At 37.0% G+C, this 20,146-nt stretch overlaps 1 protein-coding gene across 1 annotated transcript in view; it reads right to left on the bottom strand.

Moving 5' to 3' along the window:
* The window catches only part of ft (cadherin-related tumor suppressor fat), a 117,692-nt gene that overhangs the window by 10,963 nt on the left and 86,583 nt on the right, over positions 1 to 20,146 (bottom strand). The window contains exons 2-4 of the mRNA XM_028308362.1: positions 6,765 to 7,073; positions 5,693 to 5,926; positions 112 to 313 (exon numbers count right to left, since the gene is read on the bottom strand). Of these exons, the coding sequence (XP_028164163.1) occupies positions 112 to 313; positions 5,693 to 5,926; positions 6,765 to 7,073 (745 nt within the window). The remainder of the gene's footprint in view (positions 1 to 111; positions 314 to 5,692; positions 5,927 to 6,764; positions 7,074 to 20,146) is intronic.

Consider the following 20,146-nt stretch of genomic DNA (forward strand, 5'->3'; position numbering starts at 1 on the left):
AAGACAAATTGTTAATCAAAATGCATTCTTCTTACATAAATTGGATCTAACTGATTCTACTTAGGTACCTACTATTACGTCTCTAATATTTAACCTTGGTGTTTAACTCACCAGAATCCATGTCGGTAGCGCTGATGGTCACAACAGAAGTTCCAATAGGCACATCTTCTAAAATTTCGTTCGAGAAACTCATAGGGTCAAATATGGGCGCGTTATCGTTTAGGTCGACCACATTCACGTAAACCGTTACTGTGCCAGACAATGATGGGTGACCATTGTCCTGAGCTTGCGCCACAAGAATATAGTGCTGCGTCTGTAATAAGAAATAACAGTATTACAAATAGTGTTCGCTTGCAAAATGATAGAGTGGACTTTTTAGGAACACTTCTTATTTGAAAAAGTGTTTCTGGCGGTTAGTTTTATAATGCAAGCGATCTTAGTGTACGAATTCCATCATTTTTTGAGAAAATATAACTTAATACAGTCATGTAAAATATTATGTTTGAAAGCCACCTGGTGGTACTTGTATGTTCTGTTACAAAAGGTCGAGTGTTTGCCGCATACCTACTATACTATCCAAACCATTCAAATACAAAGTTGTGGTTTCAAAGCGATGTAAGCAAAATCTGACAGCTGAAAAACCTAATTACAGCATCAGCGCGACGAACGAGGTAGTTAACGGCGACCGACTAAAACAATGCGTTGCATAAAGTACGACCGTAATATTTTACGAACGGACTCGGCATTCAGATTTTCCATATAATAGGACTCCAAAGCTTCCCAGCTATGACAAGCTGCCTCATTCGCGGATCGTGAAGCGAGATGGCGATTTAAAAAACAGGCAGTGGTCGCGGAATCCGGCCGGAGATGTTTTGCGGACGGCCGCTTTGTCCGACATTGTTCGGCCCTTAATTTCGATGGCGGATCCAGTGGGCAAATGCCGAATATGATGCCCGACGCGAAAAAACTGTACCGGGATGAAATTAGCAGCTCTCTAGCGGGCTACGAGGAATTGGCGGGCGGTCGACAAAACGAATGTACGGAGCGAATTGTTTTTACTAATTAGAAGAGCCGGCGACTTGATGAGCCGGCTGCGCGTCCACGCCTTTACGGCTTCAGTATGGCGACGTTTTCGCCTCCACAAATACGACTGGCGAGACGAACTGTTCATTTTTATGAGACAATGGAACCCTTTTTTTGATCTAATTGTAAGTTTAAGTGACATTAACCTTATAAGTTGTACCTGCTAATAACAATTAAGCTGTGATAAAGGTGAAGTATTTGTATTGATACCTTTGGGTGTGACGGAAACTTTTATGGGCGTCTTTTTAGAACAGTTTAAAGTCCCTTTGCATTACAATTGCATTAAGTGTCACAAAAAGGATCTACCATAATAAGGGATAATTGTATAACTAGTTTCTAGTTTTATAAATAGCCACATATCGCACTTTTTATTACAGAATATTTAAAGACTTCTGCCAATTTCCTGCTACATTGATGAATATTACAATAAGGAAATAACTACGCATATTTTCCGTAAAAACTGGTTAAAGCTGTAGAGAAAGTTATCTTTGAACAGTGACTAAGGAAATTATATTTAAAAATCAATAAGTATTACAACATGAGGTAGAGATAAAGTTAAAATCAATTTGAATATTTTATAATGTTTTTTTTTTATAAAGAAAGTTACTTTTCTAGGCTTACTCCAGTATTGTCATCGATATATTTTTATACACATTTTGTTACATTTTCATATAAAACTTATGTTACCGCGATGGCTTTATATTTTATGTTATTTTTGTTTATCATTTCATTAATAAACCGCCAACGGTCTCCATCAACAAACAAAGTAGCCGTATCTTAAGCTAACATTATACAACTACACACTGAGATGAATAAAAATACGATGCATTAATTCCATTATGATTTTAATCTTCTTGTGGCTAGGTAGAATGGGTAGTCCCTCATGTATGTAAATAGCTCTTTACTCCTATAGCAGTATTACTTACAGCGTTAAAAAAGCGCTCAGGGCCACAGGCCAGTCTTTTGTTTTGCACTTTTGCCTACAACATGCAATATTTTACACAGTAAGTAATAAATTTTACTTGCCCGTATGTTATTTTACGCCCAAAAGGCATTCAAGTAAGTGACTCGTAACATTTTTTTATACACGCAGTAATTGTCCCGGTGTCCTTACTGTATTTCCAGAGATTAACATAATTTCGTTACTTATTCATAAATAGGTAGAATATAGTATACACACATGTAACATCTAAGCATAATATCATCAGCATAATACAATCTGACAGTTCTTAGTTAATAAAGTAAATCCTAATCCTAGATTATCTAAAAATACACACAAACTACACATCTAAAAATTATCGCTACAAGAGTTCAAAAAGTGGACTAGGATACCTTTACAATAAGAGCCGTTCCATGAGATAAGAAAAAAATACATAATAGGTAATCAAATAAAAAAACAGTTTTATTTAAAGTAGCATCCTAAGTGTAGGTAGTTATTTCCTCTCTATGTACGTATAAATAACATATGATTATGTATCAACAGCACATTAGCAGAACAAGACAACAAAGTCAACAAGTCGTCTCATTGTAACTATTTGGTAGTAGAGGCAGCCTGGTACGCCGGGTCATCGGCCGCCTCTAGATCTATGTTGCGATAATGCTTTCAGCCGCAGAGTATGCCCGCGAGCTCTCGGAGGCAAAGACGAACATACCTACACTAAAAATAACGTCCATTTAATCTTGGAAATGCAAGCCTGATGATGACCATTAAGCACAAGATGAGTTATGACATGATCTGTTCATGCACGGTTCTTTTCATCATCATAAACGATTGAGCTGGAAACAATGACATCGTATTTATTAACTAAACGATAAAGAGTTTTGTTTCGAGCATATCACTGACTAGTATACATTGCGAAATCTCGTATTGCTTTTTGAATCTGAATAGGTCTTTACTTTGTAATTTCTTAGCAGCAAAAAGTTTTTATAGTGCCTTCGGCTACTGTGATTCCAGGTTATATTGTTTGCGCATGGCCTTGCTCTGTGTTCAAAATAAAAACAATGAGAATATTCAGATGAAACTGTAATCATTTCATTAAATATTATTCAGCGAGTATTCGCTTATTATGTTTATATTGCTGTTGTTCACCGTGTTCTCTACTACAGTATTAATATAAACTGTTCATTGTCAGTTTTGTTATTATCGATCGGCAAAAATATTTGATTTTTGCTTTCTATAATTTCACTAAGTTTTATATCTCACTATGCCAAGAAACATCTAAATTTTCTCAACGTCGACAAGAAAATGTAACAAACATAAAGATAGACGGAAAGAGTTATTCACTTCCGCATTTATAATATTAGTGTATGGAGATGTTGTATGGCCTCTCGTAAAGTCCGACAAAAGGGTTGTTAGCTCACGCTATGGAAGACGACACGTTAGTACCCAGCGGGCGCTGTCCTAGACATTGTCTGACACCAACAATGTTGGGCCAGCTTGAGCAGTTCGCGCTCTCACGATCGTAAACTAAGCTGACGAATGCGCCCAAGGAAAGTTACTGTTATCAATTCACATCCACATTTTCCAGGTCGGTTATCAACCATTACCTACAGTAGGTAATGCACCAGATTTACTAATCCAATTCATTCCATTCAACCAAAAACCAAATCCAAAGTTACAAAAAAATGCAGTCAAATAGACCCAAAAACCATAATCGAAGGCTCTATCATATTTCCGTGACGGGTCTGGGTGTTACTATGTATATTATGTATGTATTTACAAAAAAAAGTATTTAAGTATCTTTATATCCGTTGTCTAGTACCCATAGTACAAGCTTTGTTTAGTTTGGGACTAGAAGCGTAGTGTAAAAATGTCCAAAGATATTTATTTATTTACAATTATGTCAATATTTCTATATTCTATGATTTGTAATTGTTTTAAAATAAGTCAAAGATACGTCATCTCGAAGTTAGTCTAATTGAGTACTAAGTTGTTGCACATGCATTAATAGTCAATTAGTAAGTAAATTACATTTATAGTCGATCACTAATATCAAAAGGTTTATCTTTAACTTAATTGCGGTAGCAACTAGGAATAAAAAAAATAATCCAACAAGCATAATTTATTGCTGATAATTCGAGAGCCGAAGTGGAATCAATCAAGAGTACTTGAATTACTTTTAGGCACGGAAAGGCCGTCTGTTCAGTTGTCATTTACAAGAAAACTATTTAAATACTTTTCAGACCAAAATGAATATGCCAAGGAGTATTAACCACTCGGTTGTTGTTTTGTCGCAATCATTACGGCGGTAATCGCTTAACCTATTTAAAGTGTTTTTAATTGCACATTTCGTTCGTTTTTACGAGCATGTCGCGCGATTTTACGAGACCTTACAGTTTATTATTTGTTGTTTATTATTAACGCATTGTTAATATGAATTAAACTACTCGAGCTTTGGCAGATATCATAGCAGCTTATAAGCTTTGGCACTAGGATGTTACAGCAAAGACGATATACGTTATAAAATAAAATACCGTAAGCCTTTTCAATCAGATTATCACCTATTTCATGTTAAAAGGAAGTGAAAAAAGTTAAGTAATGCATTGATAAAACTGAAAACGTATCTAAATTACATAAAATGATTATTGAATTATATTTCCCCATCTTCGTATATAATCGTCCAAGCCGGCTAAAGTAATCTGCTCCCGGGTGTAGAGATAAGGTATTCATATTCAACTAGAAAGTTAATTATTTACATGTTACATGACTAGCCTGCATAGGTGGTTCGCATGAATAATGAATTGTTTATTTATAATAATTTATTCAATATTGCGAACCACGTCGTTTACGTAAAAATATATATCTACAGGGTTACTGGTAATTCGATATATTACTGACAGGAGGCAATTATAGATGACAAAGATTTTCTGTAGAATCTTCAATGGGTGTAAATCTTTTCGTACATTTTTGTTTGTCGAAATAAAAAGCTTTTTCTCAGTTTTGAAATAGAAATGTTCCTAAACCTTTTCAGCTAAATTTGATTACCAAGTATTTACGTTATGGAGAATGTTTAATAACATAGGTACGTAGTGTCGATTCTACCCTTATCCTACTAACCAATTTTAGAAGTGTCTGTAAAATAATTGGTCTTATTTTATTTATGTAATATTAATTGGATTGGCAGTTATAAATTCACGAAGCGAATGTGCATAGTACTTATAAAAATGGTATTATAGTCGTAAAACGATGCCCTATAAAATGCAAAGTAATTCAAATGTCAAGTTATAACATGAACCGGTGAGAACATCGGCATGACTCATTTGCACACAATCGGTTAAGTTATGACTTAAACTTAACAAAATCACCAGCTTTTACTAGCAATCACTCCAGATGTAGGTTTATGAACCTAGCACGTTCAAACTTTATTATTAAAAAGATAATAGACGACTACCAAATGACAGACGTGCAACGGCGATAATCACAAACTTTTTAAATTATAAAAATTTCGAAAGTTATTTATAGAAAGAAGAAAGATGAACGCCTCAAATGGAGAGGCAAGGTTGTTACCAACAGGCGTACAAGGGCAAAACTCGGCGCTATTTTAAACAAAACCTGCTTTCGTAGCAAAGTATAAAGCATTTTTAGCTCTAGGTTATACCAAAAGCTTACCTCTTCGTAGTCCAATTTGGCGGTCAGGGTGAACACTCCAGTCTGAGGATTGAGTGAGAAGACGTCATTGGCCCAGTCGGAGATGACGGTGTACGTCAACTGGGCATTGGCACCCGAGTCCAAATCGACGGCTTCTACGGTCCCCACTATGGAACCCCGCGCTGCGTTCTCAGGAATGTCGAAGGAATACGCAGTTTCTTTGAACACTGGCGGATTGTCGTTGGTGTCAGTAACCTGAAAGGTAGTTATTAAGAATATTTAATCATGTTAATGAAATTCGACCGATTACCATTTCGAAAAGGACTTTTTTGCGTCCTCAGGGATGAGACTAAACTGGTAGTGTGTTTAATTTTCGCTTTATTTACCACGAAAAGTGACTTAATACTTATGAGCTGAGACACAAACTACGGCAATAGCTGCAACTTCATCAATGTCAATTTATAAAGTATTTACAATACTTAATATTCATATAGGGCATATCAATTCACCTTTATCGTGCCCCAAAAATGTTAAACGTTAATAATTCGTTATAATTCCGGGCAAAGAAGCCTGAACATAACAGAGGCTGTTATTTGACGAAGTGACAGGTGGAAGTAGGCTGCTCAAGCGCGCCCGACAGATCGGAGTCGGCGGCGCGAGACGTGTGCTCTGATATGGGACACTCCTGCGCACTTTGCTAAGAATAATATTCAACTTCTTTTATTTTATTCAAGTAAATAAGCTCTATAAGTCAAAAATGACTTATCACATTCGCTTGTTTAAGTTTTAGTATAGTTTTGAACTAAAAAAAGACAACAGGTACTTTAAAAGTAAATTCGATGTTAAAGTTCTTTTTAAAGTACTTATTCATCACTTCCTTATTTATTTTTCTATAAAATATGTCATCATTGCTTTTATTACACACTACAGAAAGATGAAGAGGTTCTTACTCCAGATAATAAATACAAATCGTACACCTCTTCAATGAGCGCAGCATTTTTCTCCTCGCGTGTACTCATCTAAGATACGTCAGCTAAACATTCCATCTAACAGATTATTTTTATAACGCAACTCGAGTGGAACAAAAACTAACCTGGACAACTACTGTGACGTCTGTGTACTGCACGCCATCGTCGGCTCTTATCACGATTTGGTACTCTGATATGGTCTCCCTGTCCAGGGGATCTTTGAGGGTCAACGCCCCCGAACGGGAGTCCAGCAAGAATGGCGTCGGTTCTTCGGACTGTATACTGTAGGTGATGGTCCCTATCGTGTCAGGGTCTTCAGCGGTGATGGTCACGATGAGCTGTCCCGGTGCTAGGTCTTCCGAAGCCATGTAAGCTGGTGGTATGTTCTTGAACTCCGGTGGGCTGTCATTCTTGTCCAGTATCACGATTTCGACCTGAAAATGAAATAATGTGATTAGTAAAATAATATTAGTATGTAGGTACAAATTAGTTGTGTTAAAGTGTATGAAAAACTTGTAACTGCAGAGTGCAAATCTCATAGGACTTTGAATTTAGAAAATGTTTTCCGTTAAAAAGAGGTTAAAATTACAGGCCTACAGATGCATGCAATTTAACAGGGCCAAAATAGACCCCTTACTTCAAAATATCTTTCAGTGGCTGCTTTGCAGTAGCGAGAATTACTGACGCAACAATAAACAACGCGAAACTTAAAACAATGTGGCTGCACAATAACGCATTTAAGCCAGCTACGATTCCTGAGACAGTCGCAAGTGGAGTCTTGTGATGTTTTATTTATGAGGCTACCACAAAATCGGATACTTTAACACAGTACAAGAACATGGGCCAAATTAATAATTCTAAAAATGCAGCTGTCGGTCCGCGCCGGTCGACAAATGCTCGGCGCTCGCGGCCACGATGACAAAATGCGCCCGACTTTGTTTGATACGCTTCGGGATCACATGATCGATTTTGGCGATAAAGCCTAATGTGACCGCAGACTAAATTCTATGATCAGATAACGGTTTAAAAGGAATTTTCTTACGTGAATTTTAAGATACCTCATTAATTTTCGAGGTCACGGCACGGCGCAGTTTTGAATAATGATTTGATGAATAATTCTCAATAGCCAGTTTTTATCTCAAGAATATGTCAAAACTTCGAGTTATTATTTTAATAAAAGTGTCTGGAGATGAAAAATCGCCCCTAAACTTTTAATCTCATCTAACATCGATACTGATAAAAAACTAACAACTGTCAAATATCACAGAAAGGTAGACAATGCGGCAATCATCACTGCAACACAATGATTGTTATAAATATCGATCATTATCTTGCATCATGTATCAAATCGAAATTGCTTATACCTACATTAGTGCGTCTTCCGAATTCGATGAATCATTTTCGGGCATCCTAACTCCCAAAGTGAGTGAATCGAAAGAAATTCAGCAGAATGCAGCGCGCAGCGTTAGTATAATGTGATCCTAAGTGCATTCATCAATATGATTAATGGACTCATTTTTATTTTCTTTCCTGTAATTTAAATTTTTTATATCAGCTTTTTAGTTAGGGTGGTACCAATTTTTTTGTCACACGCTTTATGTATTTTTGATTAGTTTTTATGTGATATTTTGCAAAGATTGATTACGTCTCGATATAATTATACATTCAATATCGTCAATCAAGAAACGATAGTTTTTCATAATGTGCTTTATGGTAAAAAGGTATTATGTAATTGACTTTTTACTAAGATGATTCTGTCAGTTTTTTGTCTGGACGGTTTAAACGAAGGTACTGTTTAATCCTCGCTCGATGCGATATGTTAGATAAGATTTATGAAGTCAGTCAGAGCGAGCTTTACAAACGCGGTCGGCGAACGTTTACAAAAAGCCATTCGGGAACAACTCGACAAGTCAACAAAAGCTGAGAGAGGTAAAATACTAAAACGGGCCAGCATTTCGTCATCCGCACTCTGAAGCACGAAGAATTCGGGACACAATGATCGGAGCCGTCACAGATAAGAGGAGTCCGATTGTGGAGTTGCGTGCCCTCGGAGGCTGCGCATTTGTTGTGATGACTCAATCGTTTCTTTGTCCGCGAGGGTGCCGGGCCGGCCCGACGCTTGCCCGGCATAGAAGAGACGCCCACGGAACCTTACGTAAGAGAAGCAGCAATTAACGTTGATTGTACGACCGTGCACCTCCAACAAATAAATTGTGATGTGCGTGTTAATAAAATTTATTGTTCAGAAAATAAGAATGCATGAGAAACCGTCGCACGGTGGTCCNCGTCGGTATGATTGTAAATATTTACTTTATTGTTGTAACTGTAAAAGTTCCCAGTCAATATATTGACCATCGAGTAATGTTACGAACGGAAATGACAATGTTTTAAGATAATTGTCTCTATCTGTCTTTGTTATTGTATATCGATGAATAAGTAGATAAAAATAGCATGTGAAAGATCAATTTGAATAAAGTATGATAGATACATATTTGTTACGAACAGATTCATTTGTCCTTTATCTATAAAGATCTGGATCGCAGCAGTCTACCAGATTTTGTTTCATTGTAAGAAAAAAATTCAAGTAAGTACAAAAAAAGTTCGTGCATAACTCTACCCTTACGCTAGCGGACCCCCTACAGTTCACGCTTGAAGTAATCGATTAAGCGAAGAGAAATGACAGAACGTCGGTTTAGTGGGTTCGGCGATTAGTCAAGTTTCGATAATTGATAGCCGTACGCTACTAGATTAATAAGAAATAATGTATGTTTTCGTGTACCCCTCCAATGAGTAATGATTAGGCTCCAGCAAAAAATCGTCAACATTAGAAATCGGTGCCTTGAAGTTTAATAGTCTGCATCATTATTTAAATTAGATGCGTGTGATTCTGAGTGAACATCAAATAGACTGTTATAAAATAAATTGTTTTTTGTTCCGTTAGCCGTTAGTATTAACATTTGATAGATATGATTAAAATAAAGTAATAACAAAAAGTTTTATTAAAACTTCGTTAAAAGCATTACANGTCGACGTACTTCTTTGGGATTTTTTTTTATCGGACAAACTATGCAATATCGTGTTTTGGAAAAGTTGTCGCCCTAGTTAAAGACATTAACTTACTCGTACAATTTTTTGTTTGCTAAAATATTTTTTCATTTAGAAGCTATCTGCAAACAAAATCGGTCAAATATCGACAATTTGGGAAATCATGGCCTTAAAAGCATTACAAATGGTCTTTCCTCTGTCTATCTATACGATGATAACAAATGCCTTGCAAATGTAATATTCAAGCTTAGATTACACACTTACAGCAACCTATACATTGTCATTCATTAAATACGTTTGCAAAGATTTTAATAACGTCATCAATCTCAGCTAGTATAGCAAAGTTCACAGACAAGACCTCGGTGTAAATTCCAATGATTTATGTCACACAATATGAGTTACACAGATTTTATTGAAATGAAAATTATGTGTAGATTACAACAAATGACTATCATTTGTCTAGACTGTGTTTTGTTTTAGCCTTCAGACGCGGAATGTGTTGCATCGTGCGAGCACGTACGAGAACATTATGAATTGAAACAAATAAAGTTAAAGAATGATTTTGAAACAAGCTTTTCTTAAGTTATTCATACTTGTGCGCATTGGTTCAATCATTAGACCAACTTTATCTAATAATAATGCAACAATGTTGTCTCACTCACATATCTCAGATACAGCTGTATGTAAGTGAGACGACATTAATGGAATACTGTGGAACTTTAGTTCAACAACTTGTAATTTGCCACAGACAGATGGACACTGAAGCTTTTATAATAAGTAAAATTCTGAAACATATTTTATATTAAATTGTAAAAACATATATTAATTTAATCATGGTATTTGGTCAGACAAACGTTACATTTACGGGAACTTTAAAAATATTTTTCATAAAATAAGTGGTACTTTTGTACCCGGTTGTGGCGATACGTGCATTATGTGACAGACCAAATTCCACATGAGAGGAGCCGCAGTGATTTGCAAGTAGTAATTTTAATGTAGTTTAACTTTTTGAGAATTTTATAATTAAATTATTTTAAGATCTTATCGATCCCAGTTTTGGTATAATTTTTGACTGGCAGGCAAGATAGTGATTATAATTGAATGCGGTCCCATTTTTATTGTAATTTGGGAATTGATTGCATTATTTGTGAGTAAGAATGAAGTCTCAGAGATCTGTAAGTGCTGGAGTCTGAAAAATGACCGCACACTTGTCGTTTTGGAAACGGCGTAATTTCGCGAGCATCAATCATTCCAGTCGTTTACCTCGAAATTTTGACGTCACTCCTTTTATTGCCTCATTCCATTTTTTAATGTAATTTTACAGCACTTCTCATATACATTAGGTAGCGTTGTGTTTGTGAACTCCTTTTTTAAGCATGTAGAGCTGTCACTGATGCCCTTACTGAACCGTTTTTCATGACAAAAATAAAATCGTTGTATACTTTGTCCTTTATTATTCCTCCTCATTACCCATGAAATTAATATGTAGATATCAACGAAGACCATGCTAATAGACAGTTCATATTATTACAAGAGATCGTGTCGTTCAGTATACATTTTGCTTTAAGTATTTACAACTCCTGAAATTAGATTTGTATAAAACAGATTTATCTTCTAAACTTTTCTCCATAACATATTTCGGCTGTGACATCATCAAAGTGTCCGCATCTGTACCCATACCAACTGGCCGAGGCACTTGACAAAATAGGTATTATAGTAAATCGGTGCCGTGAGCTAAAGCAACATGGACTTATGAGTGGATGCTGTCGGCCGACGGATATGGTGGCATCGTTTAGGGCTAGACGCTATGTTTAGAGCGGTTCGTGACCGCAAGCCGCGCTTGCGCCGCTATACCCCCGGGACTCCACACAATTATGTTACGGTGTCAGAGATTAGTGGGAAGACGCGATGTGGATCTTTATTGCCGCTATTTGTTTTATGCCTATCTTGTTTTGCGCGCATAAAATAGCATGCATTTCTTATGACTTTAACAAAAGCGGAAGGACGTTCTCTTTTACTGTTGCGAGCTTGAAATTATCCAGTAAATAAAAAAAACTGTACTTGACGTTTCGAAGACGGTGCGCAAAATGGGTGCTGTTGTGTTTCTTTTGCGACATACGAAAGGAAGGAAGAAAAAGCTAAAATCAGATCCTTATTAAAGATTTACCTAAGTGCGCATCTGCGGCTGAGTTTGCCGCGCGCATTAGCATGCGGGCGCGGGGTCCGCCCACGTCGGCTATCGGCCGCATCCCCGCAAATATATGTAAAATATGCACAAAAGTACCCCGGATAAAGTGCACCGATAACAGGCGACGCAATTTGCATCGCTCTGGGCAAGCGCGGGGAACTTTCGGCCCTGTGTTTACCGAAAACGCCAGAAATTTAAAGTCACCGGTTTAGCGTCTTGATGATTATGTCTTTTTGGAAAACAATAATGTCCCCGGTTATGCCCAGGTTCTTCTTCTTCATTGCGCTGGAGTTGACCAGTAACTATCAACTAGTTGAGTTTGTTGAAAACCTCTACTTGAGTTGCCTGAAATATCACTTAACACTTATCAGAACTTCTTCCAACAAAGGTCTCAATAACACATTAGGTGAGTGGCAACCATACAAAATTGTTATATTACTTCATAATTGAGTTTATTATAGGCCTTACATAATAATGTACTAAACGTTAGCTACGTAATAACGAGTAAAGGCGCCTAAAGATAAAGACCCACTGCGACTGCACATTACTTAGTTATAAAATTTGCCTATCATTGAATATAAACTTATCTTAAAGTAATAACTAGACGTACGCTACTCATTACACAATACCGAAACGATCCGAACATGCCGATATTCTGATTCCTTTCCGTGCCATATGATCTCGGCCGAATAACATATATTAGTATTCATGCAAGGATTATACAGCTCCGGGGAATGCACGCGAGCACCCACAATTTCTCCTAAATTCGCCACCCGAGGGCGCTATCCACGTATTATTGCTTGATCGATAGTATAATTTTGTAATAACTACGCGTGTCTCACATATTTTTTGGAAAAACTTCAGAATAACCACATCAGATAAGCGGCAGGGAGATTTAAGGATTTCGATTAAAATTTCCAAAATGAATATGGTAATGATCATAAGATATGCAGTTGTCATTCTATCAAAACTGAGTGTATAGGTATAGTTAATAAAACGAATATTTACGTTACAACAAAAGATAAAATAGATAAGTAACTTAGATATACCTATTCACTAGCCAGGCAGTTATCAAACCTAGATTTAATTGGTCTTATCAAATAAACTAATAAGATTGCGGTCAAATATCTGACTACAGTCGAATAACTTACACATGGATACTGAAAAATAAATACCGAGTCTGTGAAAATTTCTAATACAATACGAAACGTAGTAACAACAATTTATTTTGTTGCATTAAGTATCCCGTAAAATTTGTATCTAACTCACGAAATCTTTCTGATGTAGGCCACCATTTCTGATTTCGTTTAACTTCATTGGCATACCTGATAATGATTTATTATACAACTAGCCCTGCTACTTCGTACGCGTGGAAATCATTTTCTAGAGTCGGCCTCGTGAATACTAATTCACGATCAAGTAAGTAGTTATTATATTTTAATAAACTAACCTCTCATTTATAATAGGACTGAGTCGTTTAGGAGAGTCATATGCCTGTTCTAAAGCTTATACATTATTTAATGTTAATTAGAAGTTCTTAAAATTTATGCCTCAACTATTGCACTTCTGATGACATCACAAGCGAACTTAAAGCTGGCTGGCTGTGCCCAAACTGCCTTAGTAAGCAACCTAAAGGCGATAACACGAATGACTTGGTTAGACCGTCAACACCTACGAGCCTTGCAGAGATAACGTTCGTTTCGACGCATCGTAAGGGACAACAACAAAATAAACAAAGTATGGCTGTGACTTCTTGTTCGGAATGTGTTACTCGTGCTGAATTAAGGAATATATTACGCGAGGAAATGAGACAGGCGTTGCAAGACAGCGTCACTGAACTCAACAAGACTTTAAACACTCGTCTTAGAGAACTAAACGACCAATACTCTGAATTAAAAACTGGAATCGATTTCATAAATGACCAGTTTGAATCCTTAAAATCGAGTGTTTAGACGCACACGGATGATATAAAATCGTTGAGAAAGGAAAATGATTTTTTACGTTGTGAAATGATCTCGATGAATCGTCGATTGAATGCAATGGACCAATTAAGCCGCTCCTGCAATTTAGAGCTGCAATGCTTACCGGAACATCGATCTGAAAATATAGTCAGCGTAGTCAAGCAGCTAGGTCAGGTCGTCAATCATCCCATAAACGAAGCTGAGATCTTATATTGCTCGCGCGTCGCTAAAATGAACTCCAGCAGCACGAGACCGCGGTCTATTCTATTGAGGCTGAGTTCCCCACGCATTAGGGACTCCCTTCTGGCGGCAGTAATTAGTTACAACAAGTCTCATCCCCACGACAAGCTCAACTCCAGCACCCTGGGTATAGATGACAAGAGGACACCCATTTTCGTGGCAGAAAACCTGAGTCCCGAGAACAAGAACATCCATGCTGCGGCCAGACTGCGAGCCAAGGAATTAAATTATAAATTCATTTGGGTTCGCGGGGGGCGTATTTTTATGCGGAAGTCTGAGAGCTCGGAATCTATTTACATTCGTGACACTGATATGTTGAAGAAATTAACTTGACTNGGTAAAACCCATTTTGGAAAAGATACTTATTATGCAAAAATAATTAGGCAGAAAAGTTCTCGAGTGGCGAACACGGGCTGGAAGACGTAGCGTGGGCAGGCCTCCTACTAGGTGGACCGACGATCTCGTAAAGGTCGCGGGAAGAGCCTGGATGCGGGCAGAGCAGGACCGTGCATTGTGGAAAGCCTTGGAGGAGGCCTTTGTCCAGCAGTGGACGTCATTTGGCTGAAACGAACGAACGAACGAACGATGCAAAAATAAACAGGTTGGAAAAACATAAATATGACACAAGATATGGTGACATGGTAAGTGCCCCGTTATTGCAGGAATTTTAAGAAACTAAATTCTATACTCGTATATATGCAACNCAATGCACATGTCGTGGCAGCTTTTAATTAAGGCTACACTATAAACACGTATTGTTTTCTATGTTTTTTTTTCCTGTTAATTGTGTATGTCTTGTTAGCTGTCCTTAAATAAATAAATAAATAAATTATTTCACTTCAATACCTACACATCAGACCACACGTTTTCATTACTAGTTTTACTAGCAAATACGAGAGTAAATAAAATAAGAATTTACCCAGCGCAGCAGCGCTCAATATCATAGTTATGCGTAGGTATAAAAACTATCTGAATATCTACTTATGAAAACTGGTGTAATACTTATGACATGTAGTTACTAAGGTACGTTATAATAAATGATTTACTGTTAAATATATCACAAATAAGGGCATTGACTGCATTTGGTTATTGAACGCAGCAACAATAAATATGCGTACGCGCCGCTCGTTAGCGCCGCCACGAGAGCTCGATCCTCTAAATGAATCAAAAATAATTAGGTTATTTTTTCAATAATTGCTCACATATTTCGTGTGATTAAAAATACTTTTTGTTTGAATGATACTCCTAAGCTTGCTCAAGGTATCATTGTGAATGTTTAGATTGTGATCGAACTTAATAAAATGTACGTTAATATAATGTAATTAAAGTATGTTGAGTAACGAAGTAAGATGCATCACGAAACAGCTCTATTACGAAAGCTGCAATGTATCAACAATGTGCATTTGTACAAACAAAAAACAGGAAATGATTTGATATTATCTAAGATGATTTTCATAATGTCGAAGTGAAAGCCGGAACCTCTAGGGTTGCAGTAAACAATATTTCCAGTCCGCAAATAAATGAAGCACACGAACGAAAATCACGAGCTCTGAATTTTTCAACGTCGCCCTCGGATCGAGATCGCGCGGGCGCAGCGGCGAGCACAAAGCCTCTAACGATTAACGAACTGAAACCAAATGAGAGCATATCGTGTTTTTTTCTCGAACGTTTTGTTTGATTTGAGAAATCGGATTTGGATAAATGGTTACCCTACGTCGATATCATTGAAATAATGCTCCGATTTGCAACTGTTGTACCGAGCTTAATATTGCCGAAGGCAATCACATGAACAACTTATTATTATACAAAAACGTACTGTATGCGATCTAAGGCACGATAATTTATATCAAACGCGTGCATTGGGGGTGGGTTACACAATATTTACAGGCTTTACAAAAATAAAATAACTCCCAAATTAGAAGATTCATATCCAGACTCCTTTCCAAAACACAATAATTGTGCAAAAATTGAGTAACGGCACAACAAAATGTTCAAGCAAGTCACGTAGACAGCATATTAAAACCCTAATCTTCGGCGGTGCTCACGATGATATCAACTTTTACAACTGCGCGCGCGAAAACAAACGACTTTTGTGCCTTGTCTGATATTATCTGTAATATACCAATACTAAAATCACTAGTCATCAGATGGAAAATAATAGCAATAGTAACAAAGGAATTATAATGTCTGCTGCCAAAACGGCACAATAACACCGGCCGTCTCGCAGGTGGTATCGGCGATTTATCGATGCGGCCTCTCGATAATGACCGTCAGGGAATCGATGTCGCAACTCGCTCGCCGATTTCGGTGTGCCCGTCGGTCATCTCTAACGATGGAGCGATAATTAAGATCGGACGTCGGCATTATTTACGCCCGCAGCGTCCCGCCTGACCCGGCCATGAGTCGGTCACGACTTTTTCCATGTTGGGCGATACTATTGTTGCTTTACTCGTGTTCAGCTTAGCTCGGTGCAGGGCGATTTGTACCCGGCAAGTTTATCGGCTGCGTTTACAGTGATCCTGGTATCGGTTGCGATATTAAATTTTAATGGCGCTTGTAAGCAAATGAGCTTCAAGTTCCTTATAGATAAAGGTATTGTGGTGGTACATAAGATGGTAAGCTAAGGATGAAATCATATTAAGTTTGCAAGTTAATGGTCTAGGAATTTGGAAAGAATTGAAATTCAATTATTAAGTTGTCTCTTTTCAGGGAACTTACGTGTCCCAAATATAGCAATCCCTACAATTTTATTAAGTTTGCTATAGTGGATTTTAAACTAGTGAACTCAATTTTCTAAAGCGCTTATACCTACATCCTTTTAGTTTCGAAAAACATGGGAATTTCAATAAATGTTACGACAAAAGTGAATAAGGCAAAAACGGTAGGTTAATGGTGTCTTACCATGACTACGACGTTGTGTCGTACCACAATGGAAAATTGCAAACACAGTAGGTAGACTCACCTGAACAAAACAAAAAGGTAAAATCGTCGCATGGTTACAACGGGAAAATGTTTCAAAGTGGTAATTATAATTACTAGATAGACCAAATACTGGCTTTCTGTTACTCAGGGTGGATTCGACCAAACAAGAGTAAATAATAATGTCAGAATAAATCGTCAGTAATTCGACATTTTGACATATTTCCTATACTGAGACTGTCAATGTGCCAGTTATACCAGGAGTTATTCTCGGATAAAAGTTTGGTCGAATCGAGCCTCAGCAGTCAAAGCTATGTAGATTTAAGTATAGCATAATAGACAAGCCACAAGGATAAGCAATAGTGGATGACCCTTCTTTAACTTTTCCTATTACTGCGGTGGTTTATTATAATCATCTGAAGTAAGCACGATACGACGGTACAACTCATCTCGACCTTTCACATTCATTGCCTTTTAATGGCCTATTACATTTGTTTGACTGTTGGATAAACTTATCAAAAGAACGAAGAAAAGACTGTAAATAAATACACGGAAAACGAGTTTCATGAAGTTATCAAGCAGTCGTTAATAACGCTGAAACGCTGATAGTGTATTGTTTAAATGCATCGCCATAATAAATGGTAAAACCCATTTTGGAAAAGATACTTATTATGCAAAAATAATTAGGCAGAAAAGTTCTCGAGTGGCGAACACGGGCTGGAAGACGTAGCGTGGGCAGGCCTCCTACTAGGTGGACCGACGATCTCGTAAAGGTCGCGGGAAGAGCCTGGATGCGGGCAGAGCAGGACCGTGCATTGTGGAAAGCCTTGGAGGAGGCCTTTGTCCAGCAGTGGACGTCATTTGGCTGAAACGAACGAACGAACGAACGATGCAAAAATAAACAGGTTGGAAAAACATAAATATGACACAAGATATGGTGACATGGTAAGTGCCCCGTTATTGCAGGAATTTTAAGAAACTAAATTCTATACTCGTATATATGCAACCTCTAGTACCCATATTAGTGGAAATAGTCTCTAATTGGATCGATACGGTACGAAGTCACGTCCAACGTCGAAATCAATTGTGTTCAGCTCTTTTACTCATACCTATGTTCCAAATACAGCTTGACAAAAACATTTTAAGGTGGCTTATCTAATGCAAAACCAAAATTAAAATAAACTTTGGCTGATGTGCGATTTATTTATAGCGCATTACGTAAACGCTATCAAAGAGCATTGTGTTGTAAATAGACTGAAAGACGCGGTCTTGTTTGTCCAGCATATAATCACCAATTGCAAATGTCATGTAATATGATCGGAGTGGCGCAAAATACGAGAGTGTACCTTCTGCGGGATCCTACCGGGGACCGCCCGCTAGGCTCTCAAACCACGCTACGGCTATAGGCACCGTCAAAATAGACAGCATATTTTATTAATATTAGCATCCGAACCCATGGTAAGCAACCACTATTTAAGTATATTTATGATACAGCATACTTCATATTATAATTAGATTTGTTTACACGCTTAATCCAGAAATTGTTAGGTTTCATCTCGGAATTATTTACTCAGAGTTAAAGGTACCAAATTGGTACCAGTTTTCATTCTAGGCACAGTAGACAGTTGGTAACTATTCCATATTTATCCAATGAGAAACTCTACCTAACAAAAGCAGACATGCTAATGTAGAGGTATGATAATCAAATTGGATATTGCTTGTAAATTATACATTGGATTGCCGTAAGCTATGTAATATTGTTTAATAATTATGAAGATTTTTCATTTACTTTCATTAATAATATCTATCCAATTATAATAAGTACCTTTGAAAAAATACATGACGTTTAGGTACCTACCTACCATTTTGCCTCTGGCAAATATCTATATTATGCAAATAGAATATTCAACGCCGAACCTGCCAAGTCCACAGCAGCGCTAATATCATCCAGGTTGACATTTACAATAGACCTCATGAGAAATAATCATGAAATATATTTTTGTACGTGTATGGTGGCGCTATAAAATTATAATGTGAGAAGTTGAATACTTGAACACTCGTTCGAGCGTCCGATTGGAAGATATTATGAATAATAATGTGCATACCTCTACGGCGTACGTGTTTAAAATCTACCTGAGCCTATTTTAAAACTATAACTTATCGGTTTTAAAACTGGACTTTGCTTCCTGTCAATATATTGCAGAAAACTTTTATCGTTTACTCAAGAGTATTTTTATTGATATTGTGTCGCTGCTTTGGTTTATATCGCAATATCTTTTAAAGATTTATATATTTACTAGACTAGACAGACACTAGCTTTTCCCGTGACTTCGTACGCTATTTGTACAGCTTTAAAGGATGCATTTTTGGACGCAAGGCGCTTTGAAATAAATCGAACATATTTTCCAAAAGAATTACATAAAATATTTGAAAATATCCTACCGAACTGTTAATGCTGCAAAGTTGAAGCCAGACAAACACTGAAAAATAATTTTAGACCAATGCATTAATGTTAAAGATTTTTTTTATAATTTTAATGGTAACATGATTCAGTTGATTATAAAGTTAAATAGCGCATAATATTAACGCCCTGCAGCGATTTGCAAATCATAATTGGAAGTTCTTATTTACTTTGCATGACACACCTAAACCTAAAAGTCATCGACATCTAGTTTGGACAGTTGCTAATGGATGTACCCACTATTTTATTATTGTAAGACAAAAAACCTGCTATCTATCGACCATACAATCCCATTAGTATAATGAATGCTTCGCATATGAAATCAATTGGCGATCGTTCTATGTTTGCTGTCGAGCTGATGGATTATAGCTCCAAGTTGAGCCAGGGAACCACTTTCAGAGTTCAAGCGGATGTTACTTTGAAAAACCAAATTTATTGCCATTCTGAATAATTTTATCAATTCCAAGATAACACTGTAAGCATTTAGGTGAATTCCTCAAGTAATAGGGTGATTTATGTTTTTGTTAAAAATAATCTCGTGAATTAATAAATAATAAATTAAGATCTGTTGAAAATGTGATAAAAAATATTTCTAGGTATGAAATGTGGACAATCACAAAATTAAAAACTAAACGAAAAACACCTACTATTTATTAGTATTTGCTGCCGCTGTAAAGGATTGCAGCACAGCAC

This window comes from Ostrinia furnacalis, unplaced genomic scaffold, assembly GCF_004193835.3.
Source record: "Ostrinia furnacalis isolate ACB-3 unplaced genomic scaffold, ASM419383v2 OfSCF2414, whole genome shotgun sequence".
In the NCBI taxonomy this organism is placed as follows: domain Eukaryota; kingdom Metazoa; phylum Arthropoda; class Insecta; order Lepidoptera; family Crambidae; genus Ostrinia; species Ostrinia furnacalis.